Source organism: Aptenodytes patagonicus, chromosome 1 (assembly GCF_965638725.1).
Source record: "Aptenodytes patagonicus chromosome 1, bAptPat1.pri.cur, whole genome shotgun sequence".
Lineage (NCBI taxonomy): Eukaryota > Metazoa > Chordata > Aves > Sphenisciformes > Spheniscidae > Aptenodytes > Aptenodytes patagonicus.
The window spans coordinates 96,051,444-96,072,336 of record NC_134949.1 but is presented as its reverse complement, the minus strand read 5'-3'; the positions used below and the strand labels follow the sequence as shown (position 1 = coordinate 96,072,336).

Below are 20,893 nucleotides of genomic sequence, written 5' to 3'. Positions count from 1 at the left end.
AAAGTGCACCCATAGTACGGGTTTCCAGTGACTTGGATGCATAGAATCAGTGAAGCTAAGTTACAGTGGTTTTCCCTACACTGGCACAGCCTTTTAGGTAGCACAGCAAGCTTTTGATTTATTCAGTACTGGTTTTCCTTCCTCTCTCCTTACAGAAATCTGGATGTAAGAGAAAACTGAATGATTTCTCAGTGGTTGTGTTTAATTGGTAGACTTCAAGGCATTTGTTACGCTGAGATACACAGGAAATTCAATCTCTCATCCTTAGATACAGATTTAGATAAATGTATCTAAACTAGAATAAGAAATTTACATAAAGTAATCCTTTTTGAAAAAAACTGTAGCTAAAGTAATTTTGATCAGTATATCGTAAGCCAAATTCTGCCCATGGATACCTCTTTGGAAGCTCCTATGACTTTTCTAGTATTGCAGTTCGGTGAGAATAGAGCTTGGTTTTAAATAATTAAGAAGGGCAGAGATCTCTGACATCTGATGTCAGAAGTAAGGGAAAATTCTTCTTTCTGAAGATGAATTCCCCAAACTAAAATCACCATCTCAACATTGTTTTAATAAAAGCTTTTATTATTTTAAGCTGCAGGGTGAAGTTATCTGCCTTTCACTGCCAGAAACATGAATATAGCTGAACTTGTGGCCTCTTACCATGTGTGCTTGTGACATCCAAACTGCATCAGATGTCTCTCAAATGTGTTAGAGTTTGTGTAAACTTAGTTTGCTTCATTTCATTATTTCCTATGAAGACTAGTATTTCCAGAAGTTTTCCAAACTGGTTCACAACTGACACCCAGCTAGCAATGACTCTGCATCCTTTAGAATGGCTGCAGTTCTTGTGTACTTTAAAAGAAACTTAGGCTACTCAGGTAAGATTGAATTGAAAGACAAAAAAATTCTTCTCTTTGGAAGGGCTTTTCATTTTTTTTACTATGTAATATGATCTGTTCTGTTAGCTTTTTGAAATGAAGCAGTTGAACCTTTTATGGGAAGTGGCGCAAAGAAGTTTGAACTGGAGTTAAGGTGGAGAGAGATTCTTTCCTGTAAAGATTTAAAAAATATTTTGCAAAGGTTCATTTTTCCTGGGAGAAAATGCATAGGGGATAAAATTAAAAGAAATCTAAATGTCAGAAAGTCTGGAAAATAAAATTTGTCTCTGAGATGAATTTATTGAATAAGAAAATCACTTAAACTGTTGCTCTCCTGTTGCATGTAACATTATTTCTAATGTAACGGTACCCAGAGATTCCAGTCAAAGTCACAGCCCTTTGTGGATTTTACATAAATATTAGTCCCTTGCTCTTAATTGTTAGTAATGACTTTACTTTCATAAAGAGTATTCAAAACTGTCAAAGCACTTAATAGTTAAATCTCATAAGAAGTCTCTGGAAAAAAGTATGTAAACCTAACTGCAAAACAAGTCAGTAACTGATGTGGAGACTATCTTAAGCACGTCTGACATTGTGTTGTTTCCTGCAACCAGACAATCATGCAAATCTTGAATGATTTAGTATTAGTCTATTGGGGTATGTGCTCCTAAATGATCAATGCATTTTGTTTATTCTTTTTACAATAGGTCAGCTCTTTGCTGAGAAACTGCTTAAAACAAGAAAACTAAGTTGTATACCCTGAAACAGAATACAGAAAATGCTGTAGGAAAAGTTCCTCTGGCTCCTGTCAGGAGAGTAGATATCTCTGGTTGTACTCTTCAGGCTTTGCCCTCTTACTACTTTACCTGTTTTACTTTTTTGTTTTGCCATCACCTCTTCCTCTAGGTTTTCATTCCCCTTCACTTTCCAAGTAATGTTTGCATTGAAATGTTACATGTATGTCCTGCTATGTTCACCTATTTGTTGTGTCTCAGTCAAAAAGAATTGCCAAATCTTTTGTGCATGGATGTATTATTTTTCCTAATGGCTAGAATATTTCTGAATGATTGGTGAGTCAACATTAAAGCAAACATGCCGAGAGATCACAAAGATAGGATAACATGTCAAGCATTCACTGAATATTGGACTTTCTTTTATGAATTATAGGTTAATCCCTTTCTCAGATAAAGTACACGTACAAGTACACGTCTGTACTAATTGCTGCTTTCTTCATTTACAGATGCAGAGCCGCGGTATTTGGTTTCAGTAAGACCAGCACGCGTTTCAAATAACAAGAAATCTTGTTCAGGTATTTTACCATTACTGCATCTCTTTCTTAAAGTAGTTAAAAGAAGACAGAATCTTTTACTGGGTTTCTCTGAAAAGATATTTGTAACTGTAGGTGCCTGACTGGGATGCACAAATTCCATACGTGGGAAGGTAAAATGTAGGACACTATTTCCTAGTCAGTAATTAATCACACATGTGGTGTTCAAAACATGAAGAAGTACCTAAATTTTGTTCTTGTAAAAACTCTTACAAATGAGAACTGAAATTCAGAATACTAATTTCTGATGTTTAAAGAGGTCACAAGTGCATGCAAAAAAAGTAAAAGTATTGAAATACAGTGATTTGGTGTATTGAAGTTACACTTCCTAAACTACCAGTAAGGATTCCTTCATCCATGGATGTGTTAATGCTCTTTGTTTCTCATTGGAAATGGTAACTTGTGTGTGTGTGTGTATGTATCTGTAAATCAGTACTACTACTAAGTTTGCTGATGCAAGGAGTTAAGGAAAGAGGGATGTTTCTAGCTTAAACTATACATAGCAGAGCAGAAATCAGTTTGATTCTTGTCTGTTCCAAAGACATTCTATATGACCTTAATCATGTCATTAATATTGTTAGTTTCTAATTCCTTACTTTAATATGGAGATGACTCTCAGGATCACTGGACTGCTGCAAAGAATAAACTGATATTAAATATGTATATGTTTATAGTTTGAGATCTTTATATGAATTTTTTTCTAATTCCTGGTAACTGCTTGGGATTAATTTCTTCTTGCTCTTGGCCAGATGTAAAACAGTATGTCTGGAAAGATTTTGAAAAGTGATTTACCTTTCAGATGCAACATCTCTCTCTCCCCCCCCCCCCCCCCCCCCCCCCCCCCAAAACACAAAACAAAAAAAATGCCCAATGCACTATTTGGACATTATTAATTTTTCTATCTACAGTCTACAGAAACTAATCGGTGGAACAAGATTCAGATAACTGACTTTTCAGTCCAGCAGACAAAGGTGTAAGAACAGCTATTGGTTTAGTGCTAGCTAGATATATGTAAGTCTTTTTAGTAGTGAGAATAGTTAAACTGGACACATTACCAAGAATTGTGGTAGAGTTTGAGTCGCTGCAATTTTAAATTTACAAATGAAGACTGATTACATTTCTAGAAGATACACTGTAGTTCAAACTGCAGTTAATACAGGGGAGTTGTATGGTTTGTATTCATATAGATCAACATAGATGGTCACCAAGGTAATTCCTGGTTTTACAGTGTATAAATCATTGCAGTCTCTAATTGGGAACTAATGGCATAAGAGTCATAATCAAAATCATATGTAAGTCCTCCCAAAACCCAGTATGATTTCAAGTTATATGAGAGCTTGTTTTTTCTTTTCCTTAAAACTCACGTATTTTTCATGTTTCCTCAAAAAGTGATCAAGAAAAGGATTTTGCTATAGATAGCAGATTTGCCAGATAGTTTGGTGAATGATCAAGCTGTTTGTTTTAATTTTTTCTTTAAAAATGGAGAAAGAGTATAGGAACTGGTCCAGAAAACAAGAAAATTATTCAGACATTTGCCCTTGGGGAAGTACCATATGTTCCATAGTATTTCAAAGCATGTCATACGTCCTCTTAAGGGTAGAGAGTGTTTTTGTTTGTTTGTGGGGTTTTTGTGGCAACATATTCATGATCAATATAAAGTAAAAACCCACACAGTTAACGTTTCTAAATGAACACACATGCATTGGTGGAAAGTACCAATCAGACTTTAATTGGGGCTTGTCAAGTGAAGAGATATTAGGTTTCAAAAGGCATGAAAAGAAAGTTAGTCAGATCTGTTTCACAACAGTGAAAAATATAACCCTTAGATCAGTGGCTTATAAACTTTTGGGGAATTTGTGGTCACCTGTACATTTTTAGGACATACAGATCCTTTAGATTTTTGAAATATGTAATGTGATGTAAAGAATATATGAATTTCCTTTAACTAATCGTATTTCAAACACCAAAGTTTGTCCTTGGGCTTGTAGCAATCCACAAACTACAGGTTCAAAATAGTTGCTCTAGATCATTTCTTCATTTTCCAACTATTAGCGTTTAAACTTTATTTAAAGTTAGTTCTTTCTCCACATGAGGGTTGTGCTGCTTCATTCAGACCAAAGTTAAAGGTAAGTATCATGCAAAAGCTGAACACTTTGAATGTAGTAGGTGGTTAAAAGACAAAAATGTCGCCAGATACAGACCTGACTCAGATCTGCCTACAGTTAAAAGCAACAGAATTTTTGTAGGTTTTATTTTACTCTTGACGAAGAATGCTGTAGAAAGTATGAATTATCTATGAACAGTGCAGTGTTACTAAGAATCCTGCCAAGAAGTTACTATTTCTGTTACACACAGAGAGACTTCCTAATGTCCTGAGCTCTGTGTAACACCTTCTGTGATGCAGTCCAAGTCAGCCAGAGCTTTTAAGTTAATCTGCATATAGCTTATTCTCATACTAAGCATACCAAAACCACCCACTGTTCATTTTCAAAAACTAGGTTTAACTGGAACATAGGCTGAAAAAAGAGAAATACAGAAAACTTATAATAAGACAAAATTGAAACAAAGTTTAGTAAACAAATCTCCACTCTACACACCCAATAATAGCAAGAATTCATTTAGGTTTACCCTGGATCTGCAAGTCTGGAAGTGAACTCTTCCAATTTCTTCCTAGGTTGAAATACATGCTGTGCAAGTCCAGAGGGGACCTAAAAAATAGTCTTTCTGAGGCTTGTGTGTCCAATACCTGCTTTCTAAAGTGGTCTCCTAATCTGTGCTCCTGCTGCCTGCTAGTTGCATCCTCCCTTTCTTCCCCCTCCAAAGTGCCAACTTTGTTCTGCACTTCTTTCCTGTGTTCATGCTCAGTTGGCTTCAGAGAAGGAGCAGTCTCCCTTCCTTGCAGATGTTTCACTTGCCTCAACAAGAAGCCAACAAACAGATCACAGACACTGTCTCTGCCCCCTTTTTTAAATCATACATTAGAAATTGTGACCATGAAAAAGGGAGAAAACTGTTGTACCTTTCCCTTCAAATTTAGAAGAGTACTAGGTCTTCATTTACTTTATTATCCAACTGCAAAACTTTCCCCTACATAATGCAGGAGAGAGAAACTAACTTATAATTGGAATTATATGTTTCTTGTGTAGGTCGGACCAAGACACAAAAGCCTCTGCAGCTGGTAGTTGGCACTCTCACCCCAACCTCTGTGTTCCTCTCTTGGGGCATCCTAGTCAACCCTCAACATGACTGGACAGCAACAAGTAACTGTGCTAGTGACAGGTAACATAACAGAAAAACGTTTTTTTATGATGATCATGATTTAATTCAGTGTAGTTATCTGGTGTGGCTGAAATAAGTTTGACAGTGGAAATTAAAAAGTTGGAAGCGATAGTTCTGAGTGTGAAGTTTTCTCATTTACTTAAATTAGTACTTTGCAAGCCTTTACTTGCATTGAGTGCAAATTTAGTTGGACGTCTACATGCTGAAATACAAATCTTGCTATTTCACACTAGATCTTTTGTTCTTCTTAAACCAATGGCCTTGGCTCTACCTTCATTTGTATCTGAATGAATTGAAAGAAACTTTGTCAAATCATAGGAAATATATTGGTTTAAAGTTGGTAAATAGAAGTAAAATAAGTCTTTTGCAGTGCTGTGGTAGGGGAATGATGTTTTAATGCTATTTGATTTTTTTGTTTCCTGTATTTGGTCCTACCACTACACTACTTTCCTGATATTGATACAGTACAGTTTTCAATAATTTTCTGTTGTAAGTAAAAGAAGATCTCTTCTAGTATAACGTTTTTGATTTGCTGTAATTATTTAATGAGTGGTACAGTAGGTGGGGAGCTCAGGAAGACTCACCAAGTAGCAGTTTCAAGAGAAGTCATAGTGCTGGGTAGCTTCTCGGTTAAGTGCACCATTACATTTTAGGCAACTCTTGGCAGATGAGTAAAATTCATCTGCTGCAATTATTGAAATTGTTAATATAGATGTTTTCCCTGCTCTGTCATTTCGGTGTTCTCTTTGTATTCTTCCTTTTATGAGAGAAGAATGTTTTTGTCTTCATTTACATCATGTGAAGCTCCATTCAACTCAGCAGTGTTTTGTAAAATGAAGAAGAAACTTTGTGCACCCATGTTTGGGATGCATCTACACCTGGTTTGCAACTATCATCTTTTGTGTTTTTAATGCATCTTTGCATTATTGAAAACATTTCCCTATCTGTCTAATTTTTGTCTAATTTGTAGCTGTCCAATTTAGACTTGAATCTCTTTACTTTGGTGTTGATAATAAAACTCCCATTGATACCATTAAACTGGATGTCAAACATAGATTATGTTAAAAAACCCATCCCGTGTAGCCAATATGACCTTTTTCTTACCTCCCAAAAGTTTTGGACTAACCCTTTTCAAGCTTCAAAAATTTCTCATGAACAAATTTGGATTTTCATCACCAACCAGAATTTCAAACACTGTTGAAAAAACAAGGTTAATGTTTATTAGGAAATTGTTATGGAATATTAGGAAATGTCCAAGCATGTAATTTAATTGGATTTTCTTAAGTAGAAATAAAAGTTGGCTTAAGTTTAGATTTTTGCACTCTTAATCAAGAAAGAAGCAAATAGTTTCCTACAGTTAGAAATCGAAGAAACGAGCTGATCATGGAGGATCCTGTAAAGTGTTCTGCCCACATAATGATTTTAGCACCATTTTTGCCATGGAACTTATCTTCTCTACGTGCTGTGTCAGCACCAAAGTTACAGCACCCATTGTGCAGTGGGAAGGAAGAACACTTTAGAAGAAGCGTGTATCCTGTATTAATCCACCTGGAGATTCAAGGCATATATTCAACCCACCACAATGCCTTCATCAACTTTGGGTTTTCTCCTCAGTAACTGAATATTCTTGTTGGACATTCATTGACTCAAAGTTTGAACAAACTCTTTAACATAGCATGTAATGTTTTCCACTTAGTGCAGTGTTACTGCTGTCTTGCTGTGTTTAGAATATACTCTATATGTTTGCTACTCTAGTATGAGAGACTTGCTTTTACCACGTCTTTGTGTCAAGTAATGGTACACATCTCCCAAAATTCTGGTTCTTTAGTTAAGTGTTGTTTAGCCCAGTTAGCTGATTCCTCTCAGGTGTTTACTTTTACTGTGCCCTCCATTTTAGTGAAATGTTGTCAGGCTGTACTAAAGTACCACCTATGTATTTCCCTTTTGCCCCCATAAGAGGACTTGCCTGTAAGAGTTGTATTGTTCATTTTGTTTGAATATCTCCCTGTACTTCAACTCTAAAGATACACTGACACTCATGAGTAGCTAGTTTAAAAACACTTAAATCAAATTACAAATGGTCATATCAAAGTATGGGTATATATCTACAAGCAGATTTCTATTTGCAATCAAGCATAGCAATAAAGTTAATGAAGAAAAAAAAAATCACTTCAGTGGTGCTCTTATTTTGTTTCCCTTTACTGGACCAAAATGCTTGTGATTTGTATAAATGATGAGAACAATTCTCCACATGACCATGGTGTGTATTTCTGTAATTCCAAGCAGAGATTGGAATCAAATGTATTTCTAGTTAGTGTATAGAAGAAAAATTATTAATTTATTATAATAATTTGAATGATAATTGATAATGTATGATAAGAAAAAATTGGGAAGTAGCCCATCCTTAGCAAGTTAGCATCGTGTTAAAAGTACTAGACTTAAAATCAGATAAGGGTTTCATCAACATTTGTATCTATTGCAGGGGCAGTCTACTTCACTTACTTGATCCTTTTTCATCTGGCATGTTCTCCTTACTGTGACATGTTGAATCGTACTGTTAATCATCCTCAAGATTGTTGTATAGTGACTAACCTCTGATCTTTGACATTGGCAGTATGTGGCGATTATGACCTCTTAACTCCATTCTGTCAGTTAATATCCCACCAAGTTTTAGGTTTGTAACTCTGTATGACCTGAAATGGAGCCACTGTTCTCAGCCTCAGATTTTACCATCTCCGGATGGACGTTAGGCTTTTGTACAAATGTTGCATAATTTAAGTTAGTTGAATATGTTACTGACTCAGAAGATGAAAACCATATGGAACAGCATGGATCTGTTGGCCAAGATTTTCTCTAGTGTGAGTCTGACCTCAGTGGGGATATTCCTTAGAAGATCTGGTTTTGTGAGCAAATGAGTTTTGAAAAGAGGTGCCACGTTCTCAAAGAACACTGGTATCTTTTATTGCTTCAGTGAAATTATTGCTTGCTTATTGAGGGCACATAGTGTTCTTCTGTACCTACAAAGTGCTTTTAAAGAAACTCCAATGAAGAAAAAGTTCCTGTGCCATTTTTTGACAAACCATTCTTTGGTTGCTTAAGTCTCTAGAGATTAAGGGCATAAGCCAATAGAGTGCTACATATTTCCTGAAAGATAACCCCAAACCCTAATTCTTTGTGGAAGCAAAGATTATCACCACCATTTGTGTGGACCAAAGTTCTTTGCAAGGTCAAATTTTAAAGCCTCCTTGAAGTGGCTATCATCTCTGGTCAGAGCCTTAGCACTAGAATGCAAAACAAAGCAAAACAAAACAAAAAGACACAACCCCCAAACCTCAAGCGATTAACTTTATGTAATTGATGAAAACTACATAACACCAGAAAGGTTCCACCAACAATGTGGAGTTAGCTTTCTCAGCATCTTCTGTTTTCTGACACCAGTGTGAGGTAGTTGATGAGGGAGGATGGCAAAGTCATGGTACCCTGCTGCACAGTCATGTTCAGTTCCTCTTTTTATACTTCCAAGAGAGCAGAGAGACTTGTTTCCTCTCTGCCTTTCAATGTTCAAACAACCATTAGTGGACAGAGCTGTCGTAATAAACATACTGAGGCTATGTTTACTGTCCATTTAGGTCTGAAAAAGAGAGTATAGACTATTGTATAGACTTTTCTTGGCCTTTCCTTTGGTTAAAACGACTCCACAGATCCCAAAATGGAGCAGGGGGTCAAAAAAGGTGGAGTTTGACCTTCAGTTCTTTGGGCAGGGGGAGTCAGGAGAAGGAACAGAAAATGTTTTTTCCATGCAATACAAAAACAGGGTTTGTAGATAGAATACTATATTTTACTTTATTGAGTGGATTGTATAGAAAAACAAACATGCTTTCAGATACATGTGAAATAGAAAATTAAAACCTGAAGGTATGGGTTTTTTTGTGAAATATATCTAAGTTAAGAATTTTGACAAAATTACATTTATGTGAATAAACAATAAACAATTGTTTAAATTTGTTTGCCTGTGATTTAAATGTCCTAATGTCATATTTGTGAGTAGTACAGATTTTGTTTTACTTAATTTGTATCTGATGCTTTAAAAAAAAGAAAGTAAGAAAAATAGAGAGCAAAAAACAGAGAAGAATCCATACTGACTCTTTATGTTGTACAGCACATAGAAGTAGGGTTTTTAAAACCCTAAATTCAGAAAGATATGTGCATGCATCTCCTTTTGTGCCTATGTACAAATCTGTGTTACTAAGCAGCTGCCAACTTAATCATATTTTGTGTTGCAAATGTCAGAAAATGTATTTTAAACTTAGCAGAATTTCTTAAGGAAAACATACTGCAGCAAATAAACTTTTTGAGTTTCAGATGCTTTTGAGTTACTGCTGTGGGAGTATATGCTGAACGCTCGTTTAAACATGGAAAGATTTGTTGGTGGTCAGCCTCTCATTCTTCAGAACCCCTAACTCTTCAATTAATTTCAGTCGTTCTACTAAAAAATTTAAGTAAAAAAAGTGAACTTTAGTGATAATGTAAAAGTGAAAACTAAATTAGAAAGTGCTTTGCAAACTTAACTGGTAGCCATCAGCGATGTAATTCTTTCCATCTTTTTATATATGTCAGTGTCTGTTACTTTAAAGTAAACTTGGTAACAAAAAGGAAACACTATAATCCACTTCATGTGCCAATTTGTGAAACACTCAGTATCTGAAAAATCATAGTTCAAACCATTTCTTTTATTACTTTCTAACACTAAATGGATGCTGTGCTTCTAATGAAGTCTAACTATAAACAAATAAATGTATGTGTATGCTAATAGTCTTTTTTTAAAAGTCTGATTACATTCCTATGCACAAAAGTGCAATATGTTTTATAATCTTTTATCTATGGCAACACAAAAGCACAGAGCAGGAATGTTCTTATATCTCCAAGGCTTAATTGTTTGTTTAGTGTTATGTGTGACTAAAATAGTCATGATTAAATTGTTTGGAGTTTTGTTTTGGATCTGGTTCCAAATAAACCCATGATATTTATACAAACTGACCTAATCTGGAAACCTCATAAAACCATCTGCCTTATAAGATTTCCAGTATCTAATTGTTTGTACCCAAATATTTGACTGTGCAAGCATTTTCTGGGAATCTGGCTGAAAAGAGATTTGGTTAACAATTGGAAAAATAGCACTGGAATTCTTGGCAAGACAGTGTCATTCATACTGATATATGAAAACTTAAAGTTTTGCCTATCTATCCTAGAATTTTGCTTCTCTTAGCAGTGAGCGAGATTTCCTTCATTTCAAAAGCAAAAACCCTGTGGGCTGCTTCTTTAAAATGGTCATCATATTTTGATTTCTTGTGTAATAAAAAGGCTAGCTCTAAGCTGAGAAAGAAGAGGTTTCACTGCCTTGCATTGTGGAGTTTAAAAAAACCAACTATGTAAACTGAATGTAGAAAGGATAGAAACATCCTTTTGTATCAGGCTGATAGTCTTTTACATAGATTTGCAGATATAGTAATCACTATGGTGGTTGGCCTATGGAGTAATATCGTACTCTTGTGGCTTCCTTTAAATGATGAGATTGGTTTTGCTGCTTTTAGTTCTGCCGTTATTTCACATTTTATGTGCATCATAGGTGGAGGCAAGTGAAGTCCGAATATTGTAGAAGAACACTTAAAGCTCTAGTGTAGAGAGAGTTTCAAGAATGCGAACATTAAACATATCATGGTGCTGCACAAATGCTTATGGAGAGAGGCTGCCTTGGCAAATGTAGGCTCTTTATTTCTTTCCTGTGGGTTTTTTTTTTTTGGTTGGCTTAATTACAGCAATTAACTCTGAGTGGAACAGTATCCCTCACCTGCTCATGACACCTTCTGTTTAAATTGTTGGAGTTTGTTATCCTTTCAGTTGTCTAGTAAAAAGGAGGGAGGTAAAATTTCTCTACAGTCCCCATGGTGGTTTGCTTGGAGGTATCTTCTAATGGGTGAAAGATTGCCTGCTAGGGAGAGAGTGAAAGAGATTAATTTTTATGGAGCTTAACAAGAGAGGTCTAATGTTTTATAGAGTGCTAGCTGGAAAAGAAGTGAAGTGAACCCTGAAATCTTTTTATTAGTATTTATTGTAAATAGGAATATAGGTGCTATTCACTAAACATTGTTCTGATAAAATGTACCCTTTTCATATCCCCCACCAAAACAAATAAAGAATCAAAATTAAAAGCAGTTAAATATTGCCAGGTCTTTGTACATGCTGAGAATCTAGATCAAAATAAATTCTCACCCAGTGTAACTGGGTGTGCCACCTCCTTGCTGAAACATCAAACTAGCATTCACAGCTGTGAATAGCTTTCCCGGGACTGTTCCAATTACACTTTACTTGAATAGTGTATTACTTTCATATTAGTTATTAGGGCCCTGCAGTATGCAATCAGTTTTTCATATTCTTGCCTCACAATGGGAAGTGTTTTATCTGAGAAACAGTGTAGTGTACCTTTCCCCTCTATGTGAATGTGGCTGTGCTCCATTCCAGCCTGCCTTCTCTCATTTTTGGGGGGAATCTATGGAGAGGTTTCTCTGAATGTTTGCAATCCAGGAGAAGCAGTTTTGCAGCTTCTGATACACATAGCAGGCCAGCTGCGCAAATTTTGTGTGTGTATGTCACTACCATAAGGGGATGGATATACGTGAGTGGTGACTGGATTTTACTGCTTTCTCGTGTCTTCAACTATATGTGTTGATTGTTTGATACTGTATTTTTTCTGAAAGGAAGGCTTGAAAAAGGGAGAAATTAAAATGACAGGAAAATTTAATCAGTAGAATGTTCTCAGGCAGGCACTGAAATTGCACTGTATTTGGCAGCTTTTTGGTCTGGTTTAACAATGAATTGTTGTTCTTTAACGACAAAACTTGGCATTTCTGAATTCATACTTTATAAACAAAAGATTGCATGTTGTTTACAATTTGGATATTTTTAATACTCAAATGATTGTGACTTGCAAATTTTGAAATGCAACTTCATTTTGGTTGCTTTTTATTGAAATGGTTGAGGAAATTCTGTCATCACAGTCAGTGTTTTTAGTACTCGTTGTGGCAAGTTTCCACTGAAATAATTACACCCTTGGTGAAGTTTTTACAGGCTTGGAAATCTTGGAGTTGAGAGCACATTTCTTCTATGCTATATGTTTCTATTTCTAATTGCACAGTTTGGCACAACTATGAAAATCTTCTTGTCAGATTTTTAATAGCCTTGAATTTTAGTGAAAGATGTTTTTTTGACATGCAAGTGTTCTCGGTATTTTAATTGATGTTAGGGAGAAGGAATTTGCAGGTGTGGAGACAGTATTCAAAAATAGAACATTTTCTACAGTAGAAGCAAGTGGGAGCAGCCACTTAAAAGCCTGTTCATTATGAACAAGTTTTTGATGGGGTTTTTTCCTCCTCGTTTCTGATGCAGCTATTCATTTACACTGTTAAATAACTGAAATGAATCAGTATACTCTTTTCTTTCCATCATATACAATCACTTTACTTCTACCCCATTCAACTAAAACAGGTAGGAAAAGGTAAGGATGAAGATGAAAACAAATGAAATTTCCTCTTTCAGGCAAGCTGGGAAGAAAGTGACTACTTCTACTTGTGATTCATATTTTGATCATAGATCTATCTATACCTATTCTAAATCCCTTACCAAGAGACTGTATGGGGTCCAGCAAGATGCATTTATGTTGCAGATGGGATTTGTTTATTACTGTTATGTCCTTTGCAAGATAGTGACAGATTTCAAGTAAGCTTTTCTTGTCTGTTAATGTCTGTGTTACTATGTATGAAAGGATTAAGAGGATGAAGGAGAAATTTTCCTCATTTTAATCTTGCCAATAATTTCTTGTTAAAAACATTCTTTGTCAGTCCAACTGATAATTAGATCTTACATCGCTTGACATGAAATTTGAGTAGATCCCAGAAGTAAGGATGCAGATTATTACTTCGTACTCCAGGAATTGATAAGAGGAGAGAGGATATTCACTACTTATATTTCTTTCCTTTACAAGGTTTGGGTTAGACTATGGCTTGTTTTGAACGCAAAGTAGTACAGCTAATGAAGAGAGTTATGTGAGCCAACATAAATATTAATTTTGTAACCTGGCAGAATACCTGAATGAGCTGAATTACAGCAACTAAAACAGGAGAACCTATATTTTTGGTGCCAAGAAAACAAGTTTGACAGTTATGAGATAAATTATGTAAACAAAGTGAGTCTTTGTGTATGAAAATATTTTCCATGATTGGCACTTGCCAGTCTTAGATTGTGTTTTAATAATGAAGTGGGAATTTCCCTGTACTCAACAGTCATCTTTCACATATACTCTACTCTGGAAGTGCTCTTCTGTAACTTTGGCAAAAGCAGCTTTGTGCATTGACAGTATTATAGTTGGTCCATTAAGTCATTTTAATCTAGACCTTTGATACCTTTTCAGTTGATAAAAGAACTTTTTTTGGTTGTTTTCTTAAGGTCCCTTCCTTTCTCTCCATATATTTTCCTATATAATACCTGGATTAAATCTCATAACCCAATTTTCTTTTTCTTTTTGCTTCTGAATGATTCTTGGACACGTACCTGGGGTTTTAGAGTTGTGTTTGTTTTATGGCCTTAATTTGCTTTATTGAAGTGTGGAAAAATGCAATTGGATGGAATTCATCCTTTTTCAGCCGATGTAAATGTAAGATGGATATGGACAATGGATATGCTTTATTTATGTTATGTGTAACAATTTTCAGTAATACTTGGATTTAAAAGTTGCCAAATCTCTCTGAGATTTGTTTTTACAAAAACAGAAAACCCCACCCCATTCTGGCAGTGATACAATATGTATATTGAAAATGAGACTGTAGCAGGCAGTGGCGTTCTTGTGCCATAACTCACCATTTACATTGCGTTATTTTATAGTGGTTAGCATCGCAGTCATACTTTTTCAGGGTGGTGCTGCTTGATTGAATTGGGCAGTTTCATAATCTGTTAGCATTCATCACGTTATTGATTTAAACTGCTGAAAGTAATGTCTTGGTTTACTTTCTCATTTGAAGTGTGGGCAATACATAATGGGATCACTGAATGAGGAATGTATTATATAAATGTCAACTATTACTGGTTTTCCCTTGAGAATAATTTTGGACTAATTTTGAGGGGAACACCTTCCCCTGGACGGATATAGAAGATTTTGAGAAATTGGTTGAGGCTTCCTGACTAATAGACTCATGATTCAATTGACTGGTTCTGGCATACGTCAGAATCACAGAAACTGCTTGCAAAACGAGCTTGCAGTTTGTGGTCAGAACCACACACACGGTTGGTTATGAATAAGGAGACTGTTCTTTCGCTCTTTATATAATACTCCTAATGTCGGGGTCTGTATGATTGGGAGCATATATGTATCTAGGAGATTACTGGGCTAGCACTACATTTGCAGGGAAGATACACTGGCCTTTCTGATATTTGATAACCATAAGGGGCCAGAAAGAACCAGAACAATGGTGGGTAGAAGTAATTTTAGTAATTCCTAATGAAAGTAGTTGTAGTGAGTTTCTTTGTGAAGAAAAATTTTTTTTTTTTTTGTCGAGCAGGTTCTATACAGTTCGCTACAGAGAAAAGGATAAAGACAAGAAATGGGTTTTTCAGCTTTGCCCAGTTACAGAGACGGTGGTGGACAATCTGAAGCCAAACACACTTTATGAATTTGGAGTTAAAGACAACGTAGAGGATAGTATTTGGAGCAAGACTTTCAATCATAAGACAGTTCTGTCTAGTAAGTATTTGGCAATAGTTAATCAAATAGCTACTCAGTTTGACAGTATTTTTTCCTCTATTATGGTATTACTTAAAGTAAGCTACTGATCATGTTTTCATTGTTTAAATGCTATCCCTTATGCCCCTAACAAATTCTTTTAGGAATTGGTGAAGCTAGAAATAGTTTGTGTTTGAAAAACTGCTACCTACCTTTCTGAAAGTTGTTCTCATTGCAAATAGTAGAGGATCTGCTGCAGGCTGGTAGAATTCTAACAGTGATTAGTTTAGATACACATAAAGTGTTGAGTATGTATGTTTATACTCCTAGCTGGATTCCAAGCTTTTTCCTTGGGCCTTGGATAAGAAGATCATTACTAACTTGAGTTGATGGAAAGTATTATCCTTGTTTGAATCTTCTTTTATATCTGCTTTTACGTTCAAGCTGGTTAAAAGCCAGACAGGGCCTCTCCTATCCAGCATGCAACACAATGGGCCCTTTAAGACTCTGCTGGAAAGTTGAATTTGAAGCTAATTTTCAGTCAAGGAATTATATAAATTGTGTTTGAAGCATACACTCTCATGTATGCTTTTGTTTGGATTTTCATGGAGGCGGTGTATGGCATCTCTGGCTGTTCTCTCAGTCATATTTTAAGCTTCTTCTCCAAAGTCCCAAGACAATGCAGGCAAAGTGACATCAAATTAACCCTTGAAAAAACATGTACTGCTCAAAGAATCACTGCTATCAATGGAGGAAATACACAGCAGCAGAGTCTTCCTCCTTTTAAAGACGAAGAGAGGACTTAACAGACATTGTCCAATTTCATTTATTTTCCTCAAGCATTTACATAAAGGTATTTCTGAGCATGATGCTGGTCAGAAGATGCTGCAAACTCCTATGCTCAGTATTTCTAGCTTGACTCGAAATGTGAAGAATGGGAATACTCATAAGAGAGCCTTATTCATATGAGATTTCTGGCTGAAATTTGATTTGGACCTCAGTTTCAAGTTGTAGGCGAGTTACACAGCTTGATATACTTGAGGGTAAGGGAGGGGAGCAGTAGGGTGGCTTGTAACACTGCAAAAGCCCTCATACTCCCTAATAAAGAACTTTGCTGGCCTTCATCATAAATTAGAAAGCTGTAACTTTGAAGAACCTGCCCAGTGCCCGTAGAGTCATTTTAGCAGTCCAGAATAATGCCATTGTTATACTATGAGCTTAAAGTGGAGAATGGTGGTAGTCTTTTCCCATACCTGCCTCACAAAAAGAAACTCTGTTTCACAGGTCTAAAAAAGGCTTACTAAAATGGCTGGTTTTCCTACATTTTAAAGATTTTAAAGTCATTTGTAGAGCGAGTGCTGGAATATATTTGAGCACTTAAAATAGGAGGGAATGAAGAGTGCATAGTGTTTATAGTGTAATACTTTGTTCGAGACATTGAAATGTCCACTGGCATCACCAAATTTGCTCTTTGTATATAATGTATTTCTAAATGCTGTTTCTTACAGACACTATACATTTTTAATAGGCCAGAAGAATCATTCTTGTAAGTTAGGGAGATAGATTGATTTGGATTGAAAGATACTTTCTTGTAAGAGTTCATATTCTATGTAGATGAGATTTCTTTTTCCTAGAATGTAGACTTGTGTATTCAGTGGGTGCTTCTGCAGCAACTAAATCCAGGGAGCTTGCTATTACCCTGTATGTCTACATTCTGGTCTCCTGATAAAGTATCTTGTAATTGGAAAGTTGACAGCACCTTTCAGATTCAAGCCTTTCATATTGTCAGTGCGTAGTAGGTAGATACAGAAACTGTGGGCAGTAAACAGAGAGTGAACATTTATTATAAATTTGTAGCCATCTGTCTGCATAGGAGTTTAGCAATCAGCAAAAGTGGCCACTTTTTTTTCTGTTTTAACTTACTGTCTTGTAGCAACTCAAGGTCTTTTCATATATTAAGAAGCATCTCAACCTAAACCAAACATCCTTCACTGTAAATTTTCTTTCCTCACTGAAGAATATATAAATGACTATACACTGAAATTCCTGTTGCATGTTCTTGTATTTGTTGAATCCACAGGCCAAATTTTTGTTATATACTAAACATGTTGGGAGGGGTTGGGAAGAGAATCTGTTTTTAATTCATGATTTGAGGAAGACATAAAAGGCATGGCAAATGTTCAACATTTATTTAACCAAAATTTATCAAAAGAGATGAAAGTAGATTATTTCTGACCATCTTAACATGATTTTCTCATGAAGTCAGTGTGAAACTTTTGTCAGTTTTCCCTTGTCTTTAGGACAATAGTAGGTCCTGTTCCTGAGAAGTATCAAGCACTTTGAAAGATTATTTTTCAGGATAGCTTGTCAACTGAAATGTCTTTCAATTGATATTTCTTTATAGTTGATTTTTTTTTCTATTGCTTATCTGTTTTGGATGGAATTGTGAAGAAATACGATAACATTTAGCTTGATTCTTTTTTACACGCCTGTCGATGGAAAGGGAACAGAAAAGTGTAAAGGTGGAATATGTAGACAAAGTTTGAAGCATCATGCTAGAATATAAGAGATACTGGGAGGGCCTGTTTCTCCTCTGTACTTAACAGCTGCATCACACGAAGCTTCTAATACTAAGAAGCTAAGAGGAAAAACCTAAGAGAAAAATTTCAGAGATTAAATCCATGGGTTACTTTGTTCATATGTTGAGATAAAGGAAACCATGTCAGACCCAAAGAGAAGTGATATGCCTGTTCTGTATTGCCAGTGCTAAATGTGTATTTTTTTTAGAAGAGTGCATTTAAAAGCAAGACTAACTATTGGAGACCTTAAAAGATGCTGCTTTTAGCCAGTCCTAGTACCAGCCTGACAGATGGGATGCAGAAATTCCTCTTTCAAGTTTCTTCCTTGCATATTAGTGTTGTGGTTACATTCATTTTATTAAAGAATCCTCTTAGGCACCTCTGACTTCTCCTTAGTAAGTCCCAAAGACCACCTCAGCTCTCTTATCCCTGTTGGAGGAGAACAAGAATACATTTCATTTCTTCTCTATCAAAATGTGAAGAGGAGGCTTTGCAGATAAATTAATTAAACTGGAGAAACAGGACCAAACAAAACTGTTACATGGTGTGTTTTTCTACCTTGTAATTAATCTACCTTGTAATTAAGTCTTTAACTTTCATAGCTATTGAAAAAGGTGAATAAACTTGGTTTGCTTTGCTTTGGACAAAACAAAAAGTAATTCTGTGTATTTATTCCTCTTTCTGTCAAATCAGATAAAAAAGTAAATGGACAACTCCAGAATATGTACAAGTTGGTACCTAATTCCCAAACACAGGTATGCAAAACAGTCTTGTTTTTTATACCAGATTTGTATTTTGTATGGTCAAATTTTTGCTTCTCTGTTACAGTAAAGTGAGAAAGAGATTATGGCCACATATTGCCAATATAAAAAATCTGTTAAATCTAAGACTAGATAACTGTTTATATGTGTGGATTGATAAAATGATTGAGAACTGTAGCTGAGATGATTACATCTACTGATTCCTGTTTAACAAAGATGAAGCTGATGGTTTCCATGTGTAGATTCTAAACATTAAAATTTGCTTATCCCTTTGTAGTAGTCAGGTTTGTTAACCTGTGATATTTCTGGTGGTCAGTTCATTTTGTGATAAGGTAGTGCTGTTATTTTATAGAGTAATCTTGTGTATACCCAGGTCTTCTAAAATCATTAGTCATCCCATTGAATTCACTGACAGTTCTCATATGTGAGACAAGTGTTTGCAGAACCAGAGGAAGCTGGAAAGGGCAATTTAACTTGCTTATCGAGATTGCTAGGCAGTTCATTAAATCCTTGCAGGTGGCAAGGTAGAATTTTTAACTTTCATCAAAGCATTTGAAGATTTTTTTTTTAAATAAATAAATATAAATATTTATTCATTCCATTTTTTTTTTCTCATCTGGCATTGCCATAACAGCTATCAAGCAAGCATGGGTGGGTTTCATACATTTGTGGATTTACATACACAGATACTTTTTGCTTCCAAGAGCTGAAGCAAAAATGAAGGATCTGTAGATTGAACCTAGTAGTAGACTAGCTTTAATACAGTGAAAAATAGACATTTTATTCATAACTTCTGAGCATTACCTCCTCTTCTATGAGATCAAATTGGTTTCTTCATATTTCCTTTCCTTCATTTTTCATCAAAGTGCAAGTTTCAGCAGCTAATCTTCTGGGGTTTTTTTTGTTCTGCTTTGTTTTCGAGGTACTATCCATGAGGTAGACTATGGGATAACTTCCCAAGAAAAGTTGTAGAAATCCTTGTTACTTCAGACATTTTTAAGGGATGACTCATGAGTGATTATTATAAGGGATCAATCCATTCTTCACAATTCTCTTCTGTCTCTGATTTTCCAAGTGTTTTCATGGTAGGAAACGGTCATGTATGGTTTCTCATTGTTCATTCTTCACATTGTACAATACTGTAAATGGTCTGTAATTATCAGACCTGGAATTCCTTCAGGAATCAAACCACAGTCCATTACATACATTTTCTTGTAGGAATAATTAGGTATTCATTTAGGACAGTAATACTTTAATTATAACATTACATACAGAGTTAGAGCAGAATAATGCTTAGGTTGTTGGAAACATAGTCATATCTCACACTCAAGAGAAAATGTTTTATCTGTGAGTAATATGAAGCCAGTTGATTAGATACTCAGGAAGGTGCTCATCTCATTATGTTGTTGATGAAATCAACTTTACTGTTCTTCCCATTGGTCTCATAAGCATCTTTAAAGTTACACATGACAGCCCAAGACCAGGTAATTCATTCTGGCATCTGGAGTGCAAGCTGAGTTCCTTTCTTCCTCTTAGCAAACCCTGTGTGCCAGGACCCTGACCCTGTTATTCTGCTTCTGTGGAAGTAGGGATTCTATTTATGCAAGAGAAGTCCTGAGAAAGTGAGCTAAAACAGTTTTCCAAATATTTGCACAGCTTAAGCATGAAAGGAGGACTGGAGCCAACATCTAGTCTTTTTAGTCAGCTTCACAGGGCTTAGCTCCAGAGCAGTACTGCTTTATCACCCTCCACAGAAATATCATCAAAACATTCCGTGGATTATTCTAAAAATTCTCTTATCATTCTCACTTTAGTGGTGCAAAAAGTCATAAAACTAAGGCTGGGAAGCAGATAGTGGCCAGCTTTTAAGTTTACGATATTACTTCAGTTTCCACAGTATTAGGTGGGGTATGTTTCAGTGGTGCAATCGCATCATCAGTGCAAAGCCATAATGAGTGTTATTTAGGCCAAGCTTTGTTTGTGCCTTATTTTGCTCCAAAGACACAACTGGCTCATATCAGCATGGTTCTAACTTCTCTGTAAGGAGACATTTTTAAAGGATGTTTGTTAAAGCAACATTACCGATCCATCTAGTCATTCTGCCCTTTCAACATCGGTCACATACCAGCTTGTGTTTCTTTTGGCAGGTTCATCCTTTAAGTTTGACTAAGCTCCTGGGGCTGTGTGAGCTACAACTAATGAGAGGGGAAGAAAAGGAGAGCTCTAGGGATGGTCATTTTTTTTCCTTCCATAAACAATGGGTGGTGGTAGGGTGGAGATTACGCAGTAATTTAGAAATT

General features: G+C 35.8%; 1 protein-coding gene across 2 annotated transcripts in view; it reads left to right on the top strand.

Moving 5' to 3' along the window:
• The window catches only part of ABI3BP (ABI family member 3 binding protein), a 166,269-nt gene that overhangs the window by 32,308 nt on the left and 113,068 nt on the right, over positions 1-20,893 (top strand). For both annotated transcript variants that reach the window (XM_076349815.1, XM_076349805.1), the window contains exons 3-6: positions 2,119-2,187; positions 5,352-5,484; positions 15,093-15,274; positions 18,526-18,587. In XM_076349815.1, the coding sequence (XP_076205930.1) occupies positions 2,119-2,187; positions 5,352-5,484; positions 15,093-15,274; positions 18,526-18,587 (446 nt within the window). The remainder of the gene's footprint in view (positions 1-2,118; positions 2,188-5,351; positions 5,485-15,092; positions 15,275-18,525; positions 18,588-20,893) is intronic.